We start from the raw sequence: 21,413 nt of genomic DNA on the forward strand, positions 1-21,413 counted from the left end.
ACATATCCATTGCTATTTCTATGATTACCCTCGGACTTAAATGCCTCTGAGATAATCTGCACTTTTTGATTTTAGCCCTTTGTGCATTTCTAATTTTAATTGCTTGCCTTTGGCAGCTATGCTTACAACTGCCAACTCCCTAAGCTCTGAATTACCTCACTAATTTGTTATATGGCTCTAAGATTTGTTCATGCAACCAAATGTCTTTCCTTCCCCTCCTTATGATTGATTAATACTAAACCCTATGCTGATCAGCTGGCTAGAGTGTTCACTGAGATCTTTAACTTCTCGCTTCTGTAGTCTGAAGTACCCACCTTCTTTAAGCAAGCTTCACCTTGTACTGGTGCCTAAAAGAACATGGTAACCTGCCGCAATGACTATTGTCTAATAGCACTTGCATCCACAATGATGAATCTTTTTGAGAGGTTAGTGATGAAATACATCAACTTCTACCTGAAGAACAATTTGTATCTGCTTCAATTTGGTTACCCTGCAACAGGTCCACAGCAGTTGCCATTTCATTGTTTCTTCACCTAATCCAGGAACATCTGGACAGCAAAATACATATATCAGGATGCTCTTTATTAACTGCAGTTCACTATTCAATGTTGTCACCCCCTAAAAACTAATCAATAAACTTCAGGACCTTGGTTTTAATACCTTGTGCAATTGGATCTGCAATTTTCTCACAGACCCTGGTCAGTTCGGATTGACAACAACATCTACTCCGCAATCTCCATCGGCACAGGTGCAGCTCAAGTTTGTGTGCTTGGGCCCCTGCTCTACTTGCTTTACCTTTATGACTGTGTGACTAAGTACAGCTCCAATGCCATATTAAAGTTTGCTGATGACACTACTGTCATATGCTGAATGAAAGATGGTGACAGATTGGCATATAGGAGGGAGATTGAATATGTAGCTGAGTGGTGCCACAGCAGCTTCGATCTCAATGTCAGCAAGACAGAGGAACTGATTTTTGACCAGGAGTGGAAACTGGAGGTCCATGAGCCAGCCCTCATTGGAGGATGGAGAGAGTCAGCAACTTCAAATTCCTTGGTGCTATCATTTCAGGGGACCTGTCTGAAGCCTAGCACATAAGCACAATTATGAAGGAAGCATTTCTGTTTCCTTAAGAGTTGGTGAAGATTGGCATGACGTGGATCTGAAACTTGAGAGCAAACTTCTATATATTTGTGGTGGAGAATATATTGATTGGCTGAATCCCAGCCTGATATGGAAACATCAATGCCCTTGAATGGAAAATACCACAAACAGTAGTGGATTAGGGCCAGTCCATCACAGGTAAAGCCTTCTCCACTACAGAGCGCATCTACACAGAGTGCATTGTTGCAGGAAAACAGCATTCCTCATCGGGGACCCCCACCACCCTGGTCAGGCTTTCTTCTCAGTGATGCCATCAGGAAGAAGGTACAGGAGCCTCAGGACCTGCACCATCAGGCTCAGGAACTGTTATTACCTCTCAGTCATCAGTGTCTTGAAGCAAAGGGGTTAACTTCACTTGTCTCATCACTGAAATGTTCCCACAACCTATGGTCTCGCTTTCAAGGACTCTTCATCTCATGTTCTAGATCGGTGTGGTCTTTTGTTGATTCTGTTGTGGTTATTGGATTTATTGAGTATATCTGCAAGAAAATGAATCTCAGCGTTGTTTATGGTGACATGTATGTACTTTGACAATAAACTTGCTTTGAACTTTGAATTTAAATCAAAGTACAGTAATGAGTACAGGAGTTGGGATGTTATGTTGAAGATGTATCAGATGTTGGCGAGGCCAAATTTGGAGTATTGTGTGCCGTTCTAGTCATCTACCTACAGCAAAGATATCAAAATGATTGAAAGAGTGCAAAAAAAATTTACAAGAACATTGATGGATCTTGGGGACCCATTGAATAGGTTAGGACTTTCTTCCTGAAGAATAGGAAAATGAGATTTGATATAAGTATACAAAATTCAGAATCAGAATCAAGTTTATTATCACTGGCATGTGATGTAATATTTGTTAACTTAGTAGCAGCAGCAGTTCAATGCAATACGTAATCTAGCAGAGAGAAAAAATTAAATAGTAATAAAATAAAAATAATATAATAAATAAACAAGTAAATCTATTACATATATTGAATAGATTTTTTAAAAAGTGCAAAAGCAGAAATACTGTATATTTTTTTTAAAAAGTGAGGTAGTGTCCAAGGATTCAATGTCCATTTAGGAATCGAATGGCAAAGGGTTAGAAGCTGTTCCTGAATTGCTGAGTGTGTATCTTCAGGCTTCTGTACCTCTTACCTGATGGTAACAGTGAGAAAAGGACATGCCCTGGGTGCTGGAGGTCCTTAATAATGAACACTGCCTTAATGAGACATCACTCCCTGAAGATGTTCTGGGTACTTTGTAGGCTAGTACCATAGATGAAGCTGACTAGATTTACAACCTTCTGCAGCTTCTTTCGGTCCTGTGCAGTAGCCCCTCCATACCAGATAGTGGTGCAGCCTGTCAGAATGCTCTCCACGGTACAACTATAGAAGTTATTGAGTGTATTTCTCTTCAAACTCCTAATGAAGTATAGTTACTGTCTTGCCGCCTTTATAACTACATTGATATGTTGGGACCAGGTTAGATCCTTGGAGGATTTGACACCTGGGAACTTGAAATTAAGAGCTTTTGGATTCTATGTTTTTAATCCAATGTTCTTTCAAAGTTCAGGAAAAAAGTACAAAACTTGTTGCTCCACAATTGTTTTATTAAGAGTTAATAGAACAAAGAAAATTGAAAACAGTAACAAAAGCAAAGGCTTTTAGCAGAAGGGAGAGAAGAAGCAAAAAGATGATGGAGCTCAATGGTCAGCTCTTTTATACCCCATAGATAAGGAACATACCATTCAAATTTGCAGATAAGACTCAACCATTCAGATAGCCCCTATTCAAATAATGAATGGGAGGTGTATGGAGGTTTATCGTCTGGGTGCAGGTTGATGGGACTCGGCAGAGTAATCATTCAGCACAGACTGGATGGGTTGAAGATCCTATTTATGTGCTGTAGTGCTCTGACTCCCTGCTTTTAGCACCTCTACAGCGTACCGGAGCAACATCCAGAGTCCTGACTGATCAGTAAGGGTGTGAGTTTGAATCTTATCATAACAGCCAGGAGGTTTAAATTTGAAGAACTAAGCAAATCACGACTGAAACCAAAACCAGTTTGACTCACATGTTGTTTTGGGGAGGAAATTTGCTATTCTGGCGTAGATCCCAGCAAAATAGTTGCCTTTTAATTACCCTCCAAGGTAACTACCCTCAGTTCAGGGGCATTTAAGGAGGGACAGTAAATACTTCGCTGTCAACAACATCCACATCATGGACAGCCTACAGGATTTTATTTTTCTTCTCTTCCCAGTACCCCATGCCTCTGCTTTCCTCTGCTTTTTCCTTCTTAGATGAGTGCTGTCAAAACATTCTTGCCAGTTAAGGAAATGATACTTGTCAGTAGTTAGGGAAGCGGTGGAAAGGAATGATTGGTGGCACCACCTGGTGCCGGGGCATGTGAGAATAGCAAGCTGCTGAAGAATCCTGTGGAACTATTTTTGGTCAAAATTGGTTAGTGTTTTTTTTTGTTGCATTTATTATACGGCTTGTTATACAACTGAAGTTGCAAGCCACCAGTTGTTTGTATTTTGTTTTTGTCAAGCTTATTTACTTAAAAAAGTGCTCACTCGCACAGACGGTTTTCAGAGGAGTTTTTATCTAGTAGGTTTAAAATGGAACATCTATATTAATGTAGTCATCCTGCTTTAATTTCTGAATTAAAATATTCTTTTGTTGAGTCTTGATTTGGAAAATGGTGTTAAATGTAGATAGGTATTGATACTTTACTACAAAATCAATTTTGGTCTTCATTCATTTTGGAATGGGGGGGCTAGTATTCATTCATGATTTTTATTATGTGATTCCTGAAATGTGGGCATCGCTCATAAGGCTGCAGACTTACTAGGCTTCCTCAGAGGGCAGTGAAACATCAACTACTTTGTAGGTGTCGAGTCATGTATAAACAAGTTAATGTACCTCAAGAAAATCAGTAACCAAGCTGGATTTTAAAAGCAATTTTGTGACAATTTTTTAAATTTAAATTTTGCACCAATCAGAAGCTCTTGCCTTACTAGTACAGAAACATAACCATTTCTGTATTGACTATACTGATTACTAGTGACAATAATCAGTTTTGAAGTTCAGGATGAAATTGTGACAGATATAGAAGTAGTGAATTTAGCCCCAGTTAATTTGATTAATTTTATTACATTAGTATACAGTGGCATGCAGAAGTTTGGGCACCCCGGTCAAAATTTCTGTTACTGTGAATAGTTAAGTGAGTAGAAGATGAACTGATCTCCAAAAGTCATAAAGTTAACGATGAAACATTCTTTTCAACATTCTAAGCAAGATTAGTGTATTATTTTTGTTTTGTACAATTTTAGAGTGGGGGGAAAAAAGGAAAGGAGCACCATGCAAAAGTTTGGGCACCCCAAGAGATTTGAGCTCTCATAACCTTTACCAAGGTCTCAGACCTTAATTAGCTTGTTAGGGCTATGGTTTGTCCACAATCATCATTAGGAAAGGCCAGGTGATGCAAATTTCAAAGCTTTATAATACCCTGACTCCTCAAACCTTGTCCCAACAATCTGCAGCCATGGGCTCCTCTAAGCAACTGCCTAGCACTCTGAAAATACAAATAAATGATGCGCACAAAGCAGGAGAAGGCTATAAGAAGATAGCAAAGCATTTTCAGGTAGCCGTTTCCTCAGTTCGTAATGTAATTAAGAAATGGCAGTTAACAGGAATGGTGGTGGTCAAGTTGAGGTCTGGAAGACCAAGAAAACTTTCCAAGGGAACTGTTTGTAGAATTGCTTGAAAGGCAAATCAAAACCCCCCTTTGACTGCAGAAGATCTTCAGGAAGACTTAACAGACTGTGGAGTGGTGGTGCACTGTTCTACTCTGCAGCAACACCTGCAGAAATATGACCTTCATAGAAGAGTCATCAGAAGAAAACCTTTCCTGCATCCTCACCACAAAACTCAGTGTCATAAGTTTGCAAAGGAACATCTAAACAAGCCTGATGCATTTTGGAAACAAGTCTGTGGACTGATGAAGTTAAAATAGAACTCTTTGGCTGCAATGAGCAAAGGTATGTTTGGAGGAAAAAAAGGTGCAGAAAAGAGCACCTCTCCAGCTGTTAAGCACGGGGGCGGTTCGATCATGCTTTGGGCTTGTGTTGCATCCAGTGGCACGGGGAACATTTCACTGGTAGAGGGAAGAATGAATTCAATTAAATACCAGCAAATTCTGGAAGCAAACATCACACTGTCTAAAAAAGCGGAAGATGAAGAGGATGGCTTCTACAACAGGATAATGATCCTAAACACACCTCACAATGGACTACCTCAAGAGGTGCAAGCTGAAGGTTTTGCCATGGCCCTCACAGTCCCCCGACCTAAACATCATCGAAAATCTGTGGATAGACCTCAAGAAACATTAGTGCATGTATGCTTTTCTAAATGACAATAAAAGAGGACTGAGTGTTCTCATAATGTAATCTAATCTAAAGAGCAGTGCATGCAAGACGGCCCAAGAATCTCACAGAACTAGAAACCTTTTGCAAGGAAGAATGGGCGAAAATCCCCCAAACAAGAATTGAAAGACTAGCTGGCTACTAAAAGCGTTTACAAGCTGTGATACTTGCCAAAGAGGATGTTACTAAGTACTGACCATGCAGGGTGCCCAAACTTTTGTTTTGGGCCCTTTTCCTGTTTTGCTATTTTGAAACTGTAAAAGATGGAAATAAAAAAGTAATCTTGCTTAAAATATTAAAGAAATGTGTCATCTTTAACTTTATGCCTTTTGGAAACCAGGTCATCGTTTACTCGCTTAGCTATTCACAGGGATGCCCAAACTTTTGCATGCCACTGTATATTTTTAAGGTTGACTTTCTGGAATTATGTACTGACCTAATTTAAAGTAGGGTCAGTCAACTACAGTAAAATCTGAGTTTTAGCTTTATTCAAGTTGAATCTGTTTAACACTTTCAGTAAATGGCATTGAGGTACAGTTCAGTCAGGAATTAATTGAATGAAGGCTCAAATGAGTAACTTGGATTTACGTTGATCATTAGTGTGGTAGGTAAACCCTTTAGCTTTGAGCAGAATTGTAAAAGATTACCCCTATCCAGTGTGTTAGTCTGAAGGTAACTGAGACTCATGATCCAGAAGTCAGTCATGAAGGCACATATATTTGGGCAATAATTTAATCAAAATCGTATTGAAGAGTAGTACTTGGAAATAATATCAATGTTTAAAGGAATTACAGAACCAGAGTTGGGTTTTACTTTGGTGACATTTGCAGAAGGTTGGAATGGCCACTGTAGTGTCTAGCCATGGGGCCAAGAGAGAGGTGTGTGCTTAGGTGGTGAGTATCTGGTTTGATTAGTTGCAAATGAGCAAGTTTTAACTTGTCCTATTTATAGAAATTAATATGGGTGCAGGTGAAGTGTAATTAATGTTTTCTGTCTCTTGAAATAAAATGACAATTCTATGTAATCCTGGTGAAAAACCAAGTTGTAAAACTGTTTTTTATTTGATTTGTAGGTCAATGCACAATTGATTCGAGAGGTTGATGTAGAGAAAGTAGCATCATTTGGTAGTCCATATGTAAGTGCAATAAAGACTCTGTGGAATGATCCAGGAATACAAGAGTGCTATGACCGAAGGCGAGAATATCAATTGTCAGACTCTGCTAAATAGTAAGTATGTGACTTGTTTGGACCATCCTGGATAAAACCAGGATATGTGATCCTCTGAATTCAACCTATAAAAAAGCATCTTTTTAGCAAGGTGTATGTATAATGTAACGTTATATTTGCAAGTGTGTTGGTTAGTTTTTGTGTCATTTTAAAATAAACTAATGTTTGCTATGAATCATAAATTTGCCAAATAGTGAAATCCAGTGTGATGTGGAGTTTTACAAACTTAGATTAGTTCAAAACATACTTTCAATTGTCAGGAATTGGATATTGCTGTTAGACTCCAAATAAAATCAAATTATAGTATTTAAGTTTTATCTTCAAAATTTACTTAAGAATGAAGACTGTAACCATTAACAATAATTGGTGACATTCTAAATTTTTAGTTCTTCTCACGAATGTTGAGGCACACAAATACTCAAACTTGTATCTAAAGCTGACGTTTAGAAGTTGCCTTATTCCATTTTCCCTCGAATTCCTACCTTCTGAAGAACTTGCTTCAGTTGGAGTTTCATTAATGCCAGCTGAATTTAAATAGTAATTATGCATGTGTATTTCAATGATTCACCTGTGTAATCATCACAAATAAGCTGCTTCTATCTTCCATCCATCAGGTAGTAATAACAATGATCACACGGTAGTAGTATCCATAATCAGGTTCCTTTCTGTTAAGTTGGGCTGCTTTTGGTTCACTTGGAATATTGAACTTCTGCTTACACGGTGATTTAAATTCAGAAGTCGCTCAAAAGGTTTCAGATTTGATGGAATCAATCTCAAATAGTAATAAAAATGTAACTACTTCCAATAGCAGTAATATTCATTTAAAAGATGGTGAGTGAATAATTATTGCAACATTATGATTGGAGAATTTAGTGTTCCTGTGATACCAGGTTAAAATCTGATTTGTTGATTTATGCATGTCTAATCTGGTGATAGCTTTTACTCAATGCCTTTAAAGAACAGTGAGATTAATTCTGAATACTCCTGTTGCTACAAGAGGTGTTTTGTGCTCCGTGTGAAAGTAAATGCTTTGAATTCTCCCTCCTAAAATGTCTCCATTTAGTCAGTAATTTGGTCTTCTGATCTTGGGAAATATTGAGGCAGTGATAATACAATGCAACTTCCATAATCTATGCTATCCAGCTAAATGGCAGTCTTTGCAACATACACAAAATACTGAAGGAGCTCAGCAGGCCAGGTAGTACCAGAGTAAACAGACGTTTCGGGCCTAGACCCTTCGTCAGAACTAGAGAAAATAGATGGGAAGCCAGAGTAAGAAGATGGGGGGAGGGTTTGGTGGAGTAAGAAATACAGGGTAGTAAATGATAAGTGAAACTGGAGAGGGAACGGGGTGAAATGAAGAGCTATGAATTCGATTGGTGAAAGACATAAAGGGCTGGAGAAGGGAGAATCTGATGGGAGAGGACAGAAGGCATGGAAGAAAGGGAGGGGGAGGAGCACCAGATGGAGGTGACCGGCAAGTAAGGAGATGAGGTGAGGGGGGGCATTACTGGAAGTTCGAGAGGTCAGTGTTCATGCCATCGGGTTGGATGCTGCCCAGACAGAATATAAGGTGTTGTGCCTCTGACCCGAGTGTGGCCTCACTGCGGCAGTAGAAGAGGCCACGGACTGACATGACAGAATGGGAATGGGTGGCCACTGGGAGATCCTGCTTTTTCCGCCGAATGGAGTGTAGGTGCTCGGTGAAGCAGTCTTCCAATCTGTGTCGTGTCTCACCGATGTACAGGAGGCTTGTGAGTCTGTTGGAGGTGTTCCCGGTGTAAACTCCTGTATATCCTGACATAAATTGGGAGACTACTTCGCCGAGCACCTTTGCTCCATCTGGCAGTAAAAGCGAGATCTTCCAGTGGCCACCCATTTTTATTCTACTTCCCATTCTGACATGTCAGTCCATGGCCTCCTCTAGTGCCATGATGAGGCCAGACACAGGTTGGAGGAGTAAGACCTTGTATTCTGGGTAGTCTCCAACCTGATGGCAAAAACATCAATTTCTTGAACTTCCAGTAATGGGCATCTCCTCCCCCCACCACCATCCCCCATTACCATTTCCCTTCTCACCTTATATCCTTACCTGCCCATCACCTCTGTCTGGTGCTTCTCCACCTTCCCTTTCTTCCATGACCTTCAGTTCTCCCCTATTAGATTCCACCTTCTCCAGCCCTTTAGCTCTTATACCAATCAGCTTCTCAGCTCTTTACTGCACTCCTCCCCCTCCCCTCCCTCTTTCACCTATCACCTTCTACCTTGTATTTCTTCCTCCCCTCCCTCCACCTCTGACTTTCCATCTTTTTTTCTCCGGTTCTGGTGGAGGAGCCTTGGTTCGAAACGTTGACTGTTTACTCTTTTCCATAGTTCCTGCCTGGCCTGCAGTGTTCCTCTAGCATTTTATGTGTGTTGCTTGGATTTCTGGCATCTGCAGATTTTCTCTTGTTTGGAAATGGAAGTCTTTATTTGTGACTTAGCTACATCTGTTGCAATTCCCATTCATCCAGCTCCTGGTTTCCTATGTTCTGTTCCACTCACCGGGGCCCATTTCCTGCTAATTTGAGTTTCTCTAATGCTCAAAATTTGTAGTTGTTGTGATTGCTACTGCTTTTAAGTAGCCTTTGGATTCCTGCATTAGAAGGGAAGGTTAGTGTGAAATAGATTATTATACATATATTGTACCATTATTATTGTATCTATCATGTAATTGGATTTTTTATCTTGGTAAAAGTGGTGTTATGTTAAGGGAACTCGCCTTTCACCCATCTGCTCTGAAGTGTTGTCAATGTGGAATTTATTTTTGTATCATTTTCTTTCTCATTCAGAGTAATTTAGAGCAATAGTTTGAAATTATTCTGCTTGGCTGAGTGTAGTCATTGAACCAAGTCTTCACATTCTTAAAAATCTTGTGTCAGCTATTATGCAATAATTATTCCATATTAAAATAATTTGTGCAGGTATCTTCAACTTATGAATGAAGTGGTAGCAAGTCATCCTCAATTCTGTCGGACAGCCAGAGGAGGATGAAGATTTGCTGAAAATTGTTTTTGAGATTACAAAAAGTTAGATAAAATAACCTTTTGAGCTTCTCAATTTATTTAACATAACACCTTCAAGGTAACAACCAGCTGTGATAGAGTTGGTAAAATGGTTGCTGTTAAACAATGTATGTAGGTTAACAGTCCTGAGGGTCAATTAAATGTATACTCAGACCCTGCGTAATGCTACCCTGCATAACGCTTATTCATTACAATGTGGTTATTCAATTCTTCATTGAAATTTTTGAAAATGACAAAAATTCATTCTAAACAACATTTCAAACTTCTCAAGAGCGGCCGCCATTAAATAAACATTCAGTCAGCCAGTGAGAGCACTTTATATGTACTCTGAGCCACTCACAGCCAGTCATGTATTAGTTCATGCTCCGCCTTCCCTGTGTGTGTGTAAACGTTCTTGCTCCTTCGGCAATTTATTCAATTTTTTCACCCATACTGTCTGGAAAACAGCCTGTAACTTGCAGTGAGTGTAGTACATCTAAGATGTCTGGGAAAAGCATTAGTGTGGATGTTAAACTGCAAATGATGTGGCATTTGGAAGCTGGTGAGTGTCAGGTTGATATTGGCACCTCTTTGAAATTGGCTACATCGACGATCAGAAAAATTATTTTAAAAAATGCAGACAAGTTAAAAGCTTCTGCAATGATGATCTCAAAGTTATCATCAACGAAGGCTATGCTTGAAAACATTGAAAATAGACTAAATATGTGGGTGGATGACCAAAGACAACGAAACATGCCCCAACGCCAGTTGATAATAATGGAAAAGGCAAAAAGCATCTTCAATCATATTCAAGAAGAAGGTATGTCGGTAACATTCACAGCCAGCGAAGTTGGTTTGGTAGATTTAAACAGTGCAGTAAGTAACCTCCATAGCATATGTATCTCTGGTGAAGTGGTTAGTGCAGGCAACAAGGCTGCCCAGGATTTTCTTGTGACACTGAAGGCTGTAATCGAAAAGGACGATTTTACTCCCGAGCTTGTCTTCAATGTGGATGAATCGGGCCCATTATGAAAATCACCTTGTACTTTCATCTCTCGATAAGAGAAACGTGTACCTGGGTTCAAGGCTGCAAAGGGCTGGTTAACTCTCTTGCTAGGAGGCAATGCTAAGGTATCACTCTGAAACACCACGAGCAATGAAAGGCATTTTAAAGTCAAGTCTACCAGTGATTTTGAAATCAAACAAGAAAGCCTGGGTGAAGATTGATGTTCTCCAAAATTGGTTTGTTTCACGTTTTTGTCTAGCAGTGAAGCGGTATTGTGAGGAGCATGGCCTTGAACCTTTGTTGGTACTTGATAATGCCCGAGGTCACCCTGAGAATCTTGATGCATTTGGTATCTGCGTTCCTATAAAAGTGGTTTCCACCCAACACCATTACTCCAACCAATGGAACAAGGAATAATGATCGAATCTTAAAGCCAACTACATTTGCACATTCAAGCAACTTGTAGAGGAAACAAAAGGTAAAGCCAAACAATCCATCAGGCAATTTTGGGAAAACTACAACGTCTTGACAATAGCAGCCTGGGAAGAAGTAACTTCAAACTGCATAAACGGAGCATGGAAGAAGATATGGCCAGAAGCATGCAATGAGATCCTAGGATTTCAGGCAGAACCAGTCATACAAAACATCGTTGAACTGGTCAATGAAGCGGGATGAGAGGATGTTAATAATGATGATGTTGAAGAATTACTGCATTCTAATGGTGTCAGCCTTAATAACGAAGAACATCGAGAATTGGCAGAGCAAATGCATCCTGAGCAATGAAGATGGAGAAGAGGAAACATCACAATGAACACAGATGGAGAAGAGGAAACATCACAAGAAGCCTCACCACAAATTTCCTAAGCACTAGCATCATCCAAATCTCACAAATCATGGATCAGTTCATCGATAATGACCCTGACTGGAAGCAAAGCAATAAGCCAAAGAGCCCTCTGCTCCTGCTGCAATGTATTGCTGCTCCATTGATTATACAGGTTAGGCCTATTAGTGTGTTTGTTACTCCACAAGTTACTGTGTATACATAAAATAATGTACATCTAGGGTTTCATTTTTAATATATCAGGCACACATGTCCATTTACGCAATGTATGATGACCCTGCATAGAGCTGATTTACATAAAGCTTACCACCTCCAAAGAATGCACCCTCAGCATTCAGCGGGGTCTAATTGTAATCTGGATATTAGCTGTACAGTTGAGCGATGGGGTAGTCACAAGGAAGTTAGATTTGTCACCATATTTATTAGTGATAAAGGTAGCTGCTGAGGGAAGCATTTTGGAGCAACCTTGTGTTTTTATTTTTTTTTACATGTCTTTTTCTCTCTTTGCAGTTACCTTAGTGATTTGGATCGTATATCTGATCCTGCCTATCTCCCAACCCAACAGGATGTTCTTAGAGTTCGAATACCAACAACAGGGATCATTGAATATCCCTTTGACTTGCAAAGCATCATATTCAGGTTGGTAGTTTCTAAAAATATTGTGATCTTAATGTAATATGGTTATTTTTGAATTAAAGCTGGTTCATATCCATATCTAAATATTTTTAAATTCAAGGATGATTTATAAACTTAAGTCAACTTTAATAATAAAGTTTTTATTTGTAGTAGTTTGGAAATATTGCTGTAAAAACTTGTAGTTCAAGTAAGTAGGACAAATTAAAATTAGGTCATTTGATAGTATTTTTGGTCTATCTCTGCAAGACATCATTTGTCAAACTGGTAGGTTGACAGGTACTGAACACAGGGACTAAATGAACTTGCGCAGCATCTTTTTTTTTACCAAAACAGTTGCTATTTGAAATTCCCTTTGACTTTAATGTTCTTTCAGGTATTAGCTTTCAGTCTACATTTTGTTTCTCAGAAATGTTTTCCTGTCTGGTAAAGGTGGTATCATTAATCTACCATCTTTTATGTTCCTCTTTAATGAAAATGGGTTGACAGCATTTTAAAGTTACTTTGTAAATGTCAAAATAGATAATCCTTTGACCCCTATTTAAATAGTACTTGGAAGAGGAAAAATATGCAGGACCTTAAACCAGATTTTGCTGTTAGAGAATCTTAGTCATCTCTTTCTGCTGTCCTTTTGTGTCCACACACAAAATTTTTAAAATAACCAATCCTTCCTATAATTTAATATAAATGCAAATTATTTACAGCATAACATGCATAAATATATTTTTAGGAAGTGCTAAAACATTAGAAACCATAATATTAAATAACCTTTTTGTAAATGATAGTGATTATCAGCATCGTGGTAAAATGATACATTTTTAAATGTATACACATCACCCCTGCCTTCCAAAAAATTTTAAGCTCTAACTCCCCTGCACACTTCTATTCCCCTATTCTACATTTGGTCTTGTGCAATGCCGAAATCACAATCAGTCCATGCCCCATTTAACTTTTGTGTGATGCACGAGATCAATCATATTCTTTATCCTTGCCTATTACTATTTCTTTTTGGCTTACCATAATCTCTGATTGCCTGCTGTTGAGTCATTTAGGTATTGAGAAACTCACTGTGACTTTCTGATCTGTCTTATTCAACTGTGTCCAAAGTTCTTAGCCCTCCTTGGAATTTTGATGACCTTAATTTTTCTCCCTTGAAATAGATAATCATTTGGGTATATTACATCATTTGTTTGATAATATTCAAGCCATCCTTGCATCTGACACACCAATAAGCTATGAGATGAAATAAAATGATAGCATTTTCATGTTGTAAATTGATTAAGAATATCTTAAGCCACTTATAAGTGTAACAGATCTCCAATTATGCTTCCATTCAGCAATCAGCATTCATGATGCGGTCTCCTGTATACTAGAAAAACAAGCACAGACTGAGTGATTGCTTTGGAAAGCACTTGCATTCGCTTTGCAGAGGCATATTAGATAAGCCAGTTATCTTAACACTTCAGTGCTTCATCCCATTTTTGCTCTGACCTATCTGTTTGTGGTCTCTTGCATCATTGTAATGTAGCCCAATGTAAACTTGAGTGTCTTCTGTCTGGGCATGTTGAAGTCTCTTGGTTTGTATTGAACTGTACAACTTCAAGTCATTTGCTTTCTCTCTCTCAATCTGACCTTGCTGTTTCTGCCATTATTCATTTATAATATTGATTTATTTTTTCTGTCTCCATTAATGCAACCTGATAAACTAACTTGTGTCACAGCCCTGCATTTTGCAGATTTGCTGTTCTCGGTCTTTAAATGCCTTCATTTCATAGTTATTTATTCTCTGCTCTTCTTGCTATTAACTTCAACCCTGGGCTCAAGCTGTCAGAGATATTTCTGTATCTAGCCTTTTCCCACCCTTGCTGTTTAACACCTGCATCGTGCCATCAATATTCCAGAGTTGCTGCTTTTCCAGGTTTTTAGAAAAATTTTCATGGTTAACATCTTCCTGGCCTCTAACCTGTTACATTGTTAGGTACTGAGTTTTATGTTTCACTAAGATTTATTATTGTCAGAACTCCAAACAATACAATCACAGTCTACTTGATCTCTATCACAACAAATCTGCAGTCCCTGAAATTAATGTGGTTAACCTAAAGTAGGCTTCCCTTTATGGCAAGAGTACACAATATTCAGGTGCAATTGGGGGAAAATAAAACTTGTTTACTCTTGTAATCAAAACCTTTTGCAATACTGACTAGCATACTATTTGTACTCCTTCCGTGATTTGTGCACCATCACACCTAGGTTCCTTTGAACGTGAGCATCAGCCAATCTTTCAACTTTTTAAAAAAAGCAGTTCTACTTTATTATTTGATGTCAGAAATAGGAAATGCCAATTTTTCATTCCATCTGCATATGTGTCAACCTATCAGGTTATCTATTCCTCAAAGCCTTTTTACATCCTCCTGCATAATGTTGTCTATTGTCAACAGACTAGAAAATGATCCCATTTGGTCCCCTTATCCAGAAGCTGTTACCAAAGATTTTGAAAAGTTGGGGCTTAAGCACCAAATGCCCTGGTACACACTTGTATCAGTTTTCACTTTGAGAACAATGCATTTATTCATAATAAGCAGTTTTAAACAAGGTATATAAAATCCTGTGGACAAAACTCATATTAAACAGCAGTGATCTTTGCTCTCCTGTATGCTTCTGAAGCATGGGCTATCAATGGCAGGTATCCAAAAGCATTGAAGAGCTACCACCAAGGTTACCTCTGTAAAATTCTCTAAAACCACTGGTAGGATAAGCTTTCTGCCCCAGGTCAACATCCCTCTTATCAAGGCCTTCGTTACATTCATTCAGATGCAACAGGTCAGCTATGTTGTTCATATGCTTAACAGCAGACTCCCTAAATAAACCCAATTCCAAGCTATCCATGCACCTTTTTTCAAGTACCTAGTGTCCTATTTGTCACAGTGCCTTTGGGTTCCACATCAAATGCCTCAGAATCCATAGAACTGGAGCTGAAGTCAGTCCTCCTAGATCACAAAGAGCTACTTAGAACAATGGTGCTATGCACCCAGGTACATCCAGTAAGCAGCTGTTTTTTGTTTGTATGGCACCACATTACCTCATAGGCTCTTGTCATATTCATATTATCATGTATTTACACATGACTACTCTCACATGGATTTTGCTTTCTATTTCTTTTGCTAATTTAATAATTAAAATAATTAATGCCGACTATTACCATTGGTACAGTGACTTCCAATTTAAAATTATGATGGATTAGCCCAAAAAGTTTCTTATCCATAGCAGAAATATTTGGCTTTTCTCAGAGTTCGGTTAAGTGCAGTGTGGTAAGGAGAGCCCTTCACCTGAACAATGGTTAATCCTGGTAGCTCTTGGAGAGTAATTTTTTTTTGTAGCTAAGCTGATAAACACCACCATTTACCAATAGAACATTTCATCCCCGGTGCAAAACTGTTGACTAAGATTTTGAAAAGTTAGGGCTTAAGCATACCATCAGATAGTACAAAATTTTAAGTATATAGAACTAAACAGAATTTTAAGAATTTTTTACCATTCATAAACTGGCCAGCTTGTTTCCACCTTGCAAACAGAACATCATAAGTTGTTTATCTGCATTGTCATCCTCAAACTTCTTTCACTACTTCCGTTGGTGAGTAAGTTGAGTGCACATTGGATATTATACTGGTGTGGATTAAGATTTAAAAACAATGTTGGACATACAGGTCAGTCAGCAGTGGTGAAAAGAGAAACAGTTAACATTGTGTGAAAAAGGAACATTTGTTTAAGTAGTAGATGGGGGGGAAGAGGAGGATGAGTAGATGAAGAAAATTTCAATGCTAATTGAAGTTGGTTAATTAAAAGCAGAATATGAATAAAGTGGTCTCTTTCAAATTGGCAAGCTGTAGTTATGTCTTGCACTCATGTTAAGCTAATTGAAAGGAAAACTAGACAGCTGGGAATACGAAACTAACTTCATTTTTACTTTAAGCGAGGTGCGTACATGTGACATGGTAGCATCATAACATATAATTCACCTATTTTTACAGGAATTAGTTATTTAAACAAGAATGCTTAATCAAACAATATATTTACAGTATTGTACAAGTACTAAAATATTAAATACTCAACAGTAGTGACTGTTTCTTGGGGCAGCTGGTCATTTCCTATATGAACAATATGGCCAGTTGGGCCATATATAACAACTATTTTGGAATGTGTGTAGTGGTTTCAATGTGCAGAAGTTTCAAGGTGATGCAGACAGAGAGTTTCAATGTAGAGAAATTTGTACTTGAGCCCATCAGTACAAAAAGAAACAAAAATACTGAGTATTTAGTAAATTATGAGAGATTGGGAAATGTTGATGCACCAAGGTACTTGATGTAATTGCACACAAACCATTGCTAATTTATCGGTATAGCAGCCAATTATGAGGGCAAATGTGTTTTGGCTTTCATTGCTGGAAGATTTGATTATAAGACTAAAGATGCCTTGCTGCACTTTTAAGAAGTCTGAAATAACCACATTATTTCCTTTTTATGAGAACTGGAGTCACAGACTCAAATTAAGTGGTAGGCCATTTTCCTCTGTTTAGAGAGGAAAATAGTCACAATGTTGTTGAATGGCAAAACAGGCTCAAGAGCTGAATAGCCTACTGCTGTTTATTCAGTACATTTTGTATTTTCTTTTTAGAATGGTGGATGTTGGAGGTCAGAGGTCAGAAAGAAGGAAATGGATACATTGCTTTGAAAATGTGACATCAATTATGTTTTTAGTGGCACTTAGTGAATACGATCAGGTTCTAGTAGAATCTGATAATGAGGTATGTATATTTTTAAGAATACATGTTCCAACAAATTGGATTTGAAGATCAAAATGTGTTAAATGTTGACTCTTAATTTCTATTATATTGAAAATACTTTTATAGCTTATAAAAATGTAAAACAGTATGTGAAAATCCATGAAAATAAGCATGGTGGTGCTAGTATATTTTTTCTAACTTTTCCTAATTGTATATCTAAATAAAAAAGAAAAGTTTTTTTTGTGTATTTCTAATCATACTAAGTACTACAGACACCCTCCACATTGCGGGGACTTGCATTCCTAAAAAAAGAACAGGACACATTTTAAGTTTTCTTTAATGTGAAACCACATCACTGTATATGTGTAAAGAAGCACAAGATGAAAGCATAAATTTGGTGTTGAATTATTTACTTTTATTCACCCAAATTCCATGAGAGTAAATTTTATTCCTATCTCATTTTTGGATAATAATTTCTAAAATCTATCAGAATTAATTTCTGTAATTCAGCAACAGGAATGAGAGGGCTGCCTGTACTCTAGTTTTGTAAAAATAACTATTTACTTAAAATTATTGTTTCTTTTTTGTTGCAAAAAAAATTTGGTATCAAAGCTTGTATCAGAGTAAAGCAACACACATCAAAGTTGCTGGTGAACGCAGCAGGCCAGGCAGCATTTCTAGGAAGCGGTACAGTTGACGTTTCAGGCCGAGACCCGTCGTCAGGACTAACTGAAGAAAGAGCTAGTAAGAGATTTAAAAGTGGGGGGGGGAGGGAGGGGAAGATCCGAAATGATAGGAGAAGACAGGAGGGGGAGGGATGGAGCCAAGAGCTGGGCAGATGATGGGCAAAAGGGGTATGAGAGGATCATGGGACAGGAGGCCCAGGGAGAAGGAAAGGGTGGGGCAGAACCCAGAGGATGGGTAAGGGGTATAGTCGGAGGGACAGAGGGAGAAAAAGGAGAGTGAGAGAAAGAGTGTGTGTGTATAAATAATGGATGGGGTACGAGGGGGAGGTGGGGCATTAGCGGAAGTTAGAGAAGTCAATGTTCATGCCATCAGGTTGGAGGCTACCCAGACGGAATATAAGGTGTTGTTCCTCCATCCTGAGTGTGGCTTCATCTTTACAGTAGAGGAGGCCGTGGATAGACATGTCAGAATGGGAATGGGATGTGGAATCAAAATGTGTGGCCATTGGGAGATCCTGCTTTCTCTGGTGGACAGAGCGTAGGTGTTCAGCAAAACGTTCACCAGCAACTTTGTGTGTTGCTTGAATTTCCAGCATCTGCAGAATTCCTTGTATCAGAGTAAAGCATCACACTAATTAATGTAAGCAGAAATGTCAGTTACTTTTGGTGTACCTTTCAGAATTTACTCAAGTAAATCTCTTTCCAGAATCGAATGGAGGAGAGCAAAGCTCTATTTAGGACGATAATCACGTATCCCTGGTTTCAAAACTCTTCAGTCATTCTGTTTCTTAATAAGAAAGATCTTCTGGAAGAAAAAATAATGTACTCCCATTTGGTTGACTACTTTCCAGAGTTCGATGGTGAGTAAATGTATTGTTGGATATCATTTTTTCTTGTGAGCTTGAGAACAATTAGGAAAGAACTCTGAATGAGGGATGGAGTATTTTGAATTCCGTTTACTCCCAGTGATATGCATACAATAACTTATGGGCAGCGAAATAGAGTGTGTTCATTTAATTGAGTCAGTCAATCAGAGCTGCCACTTATTAGGGACTACTCTGAAAGAGCAAAAGCTAATTGAGAAAATAGCCGGGATTCCTTTCATTTATTTGGGATATTATGCCGCTGAACTGCGGCAGGAGATTGTTACCAAACAGTTTCTTACTAGTGTTAGGCACCTGCACTTGTGTGGTGGTCATTAGGTATGGCACTATGCTTAGAGTAAACAGTTTTTAACCGCTCACTGCAGTTTCAAACATTCAGGCTTGGAGATGCTAGTACCAGCCGGGAGTGAAACTGAAACAATTTCAGTACTTCTAGAAGTTGGGAACAACCAAAAGTTTGAAGGATTTGACATTCATCTTGAATGCTACAGTGAAAATGAAGTTTTTGAGGCTGCAATTGTGGACAGCGTTATATGAAGGAAGTCCATTATCTGCAATAGATGTTTGTGATGATTTTGTTCATTTACAGTCAAAAGAGTGTGAAGTGGATAAATTCCACTGTTGAGTATTAGGAACTAATATAGTTTTATAGTACTGTAGCTGTGTTCTAATTTGTTTTGTATTTCATTAAAATACACTTTGTTACTCATTTTTGTCTTTTTATACTTCTCATCTATTTCCTTGAAACTTCAACTAACAGGGACAGCTGTTTAATTGAGCCAAATTGTATTGGTTCCAATATGTTCCAATTAACCGAAATCTGCTGTATTCTACTGTGTTGCAAATGTTGTATGGCAGAATAGAAAGCATAGGAAAAATGGCACAAGTAACCTGCAGTGATACTATTTAGCTGCATATACTTAGTAGAATGAACATTATGCACTAATCAAAGATTAAAATAAAGATTAGCTCTGCTTGCCACATGTACATCAAAATATACAGTGAAATGTTTGTATCAATGACCAATGCAGTCCACAGACGTGCTGGGGGAAGCCCGCAGGTGTTGCCATGCCTCCGACATCAAAATAGCACATCTTCAATTTACTAACCCTGACCTATATATCTTTGAAATGTGGGAGGAAACCGGCGCACACATAGGAATTAAAACAGTTGGCTGTTGTTGCACACAGGTTGTCACTGACCCCATCAAGTCTGTGCTGAACTTGAAGGAAAAGTTAGTTTGTCTCCTGCTTTTACCTGTCTCCCTACCATATTTTTTTCAAATATTGAATTGCTTTGAAGATATTTAAAGTTTAAAGTTCAAGATCAAAGTAAATTTATTATCAAAGTACATACATGTCACCATATACAACCCTAAGATTCATTTTCATATACAGTACAGCCAAGAAACAGTAGAATCAAGGAATGTTCGCACCCAACAGGACGGACAAACAACCAATGTGCAAAAAACAAATTGTGTAAACCCAAAAGAGAAAATATAAATAAGTAAAGAAAGAATAAGTATCAAGAACATAAAATGAAGAGTCCTTGAAGTTGAGTCCACAGTTTATGGGAGCAGTTCAGTGTTGGGGGCAAGTGAAATTATCCTCACTGATTCAAGAGCCTGGTGGTTGAGGGGTATTTATTGAATCTATGACAAGTTATGATTGGTCATTGCAGAAGTGTTTCCTTTGCAGATCCTAGTTCTTAAGCCAATTTCCTAAAAATCAATTTTCTGGTTATTGACAATTCATTTGTTAACTCAAAACTATTTAAACTAATTATGATTTTAAATTTCCCTGTTGATTTAACAATTATCATAACTTTATTTCTGAATTCATGAGATGTAGCTCAAGCAGGAGTATATCAAGGCAACCAGACTTGCTGTGTTGTCTGGAAGAAGTTTTGCCACTCATCTGAGAGGCTTCTTCAGTTCTGATCCATGGCGGGTAGTTTTCCAGCTTATAAACTCTTGAGCTGTTTAAAGATATAGCAATCACATGAGGGTCATTAAGTCATAGAGGTAATACGAGCGTCATTAGTCTCAGCTTTGAATGGAGGTGTGAACTGTTGTGGAGACGCCAGGGTAGAGACATTCGAAATGCACTGCAAGTAGCTGATGGGTGGTGCCGTACCCCAATCTCTCTGTTCAGGGATGGGTTTTCCAGTTTAACTAAGATGGCTTCTTTAACCCCTCTTTCACACCTGTCCAAAATATGCACATTATCATCAAAGGAGTGTCCCTTGTCCTTTAGGTGTAGATATGCAGCTGAATCTTGATCAGAGGTGTTAGCCCTCTTATGTTGGGCCATCCGTTTGTGAAGTGGTTGTTTTGTCTTGCCAATATACAGATCTATGCAGTTCTTATTGCATTGGATAGCATATACAATATTGCTCTGTTTATGTTTGGGTATAGGATCCTTAGGGTGTACAAATTTCTGTCTGAGTGTGTTTGTAGGTTTGAAAAACACAGGGATTTGGTACTTATTGGAAATCCTTCTACTTTTCTCTGAAATTGCAGCTACAAGCTGAAAAATCCATCCCTGAACAGAGTGGGTGGGATATGACACCGCCTATCAGCTATTTACAATGCATTCTGCCCTGAATCTCCACAACAGTTCACACCTTCATTCATGCAAAGATAGGACCCTCTCATTACCTCTAAACTCTTAACTCATGTGAATGCTATACCTTAAGGCAACTCAGAATTTATAAGCCGGAAGACTACCCACTATGGATC

The 21,413-nt window shown here is 38.4% G+C and overlaps 1 protein-coding gene across 2 annotated transcripts in view; it reads left to right on the forward strand.

The window, feature by feature from the left end:
• LOC140188288 (guanine nucleotide-binding protein G(q) subunit alpha-like) overlaps window positions 1-21,413 on the forward strand; it is a 125,801-nt gene that overhangs the window by 93,707 nt on the left and 10,681 nt on the right. For both annotated transcript variants that reach the window (XM_072244391.1, XM_072244392.1), the window contains exons 3-6: window positions 6,645-6,799; window positions 12,201-12,329; window positions 16,995-17,124; window positions 18,496-18,649. In XM_072244391.1, coding sequence (XP_072100492.1) covers window positions 6,645-6,799; window positions 12,201-12,329; window positions 16,995-17,124; window positions 18,496-18,649 — 568 coding nt within the window. The remainder of the gene's footprint in view (window positions 1-6,644; window positions 6,800-12,200; window positions 12,330-16,994; window positions 17,125-18,495; window positions 18,650-21,413) is intronic.

This window comes from Mobula birostris, chromosome 26 (genome assembly GCF_030028105.1).
Source record: "Mobula birostris isolate sMobBir1 chromosome 26, sMobBir1.hap1, whole genome shotgun sequence".
Taxonomy (NCBI): Eukaryota; Metazoa; Chordata; class Chondrichthyes; order Myliobatiformes; family Myliobatidae; genus Mobula; species Mobula birostris.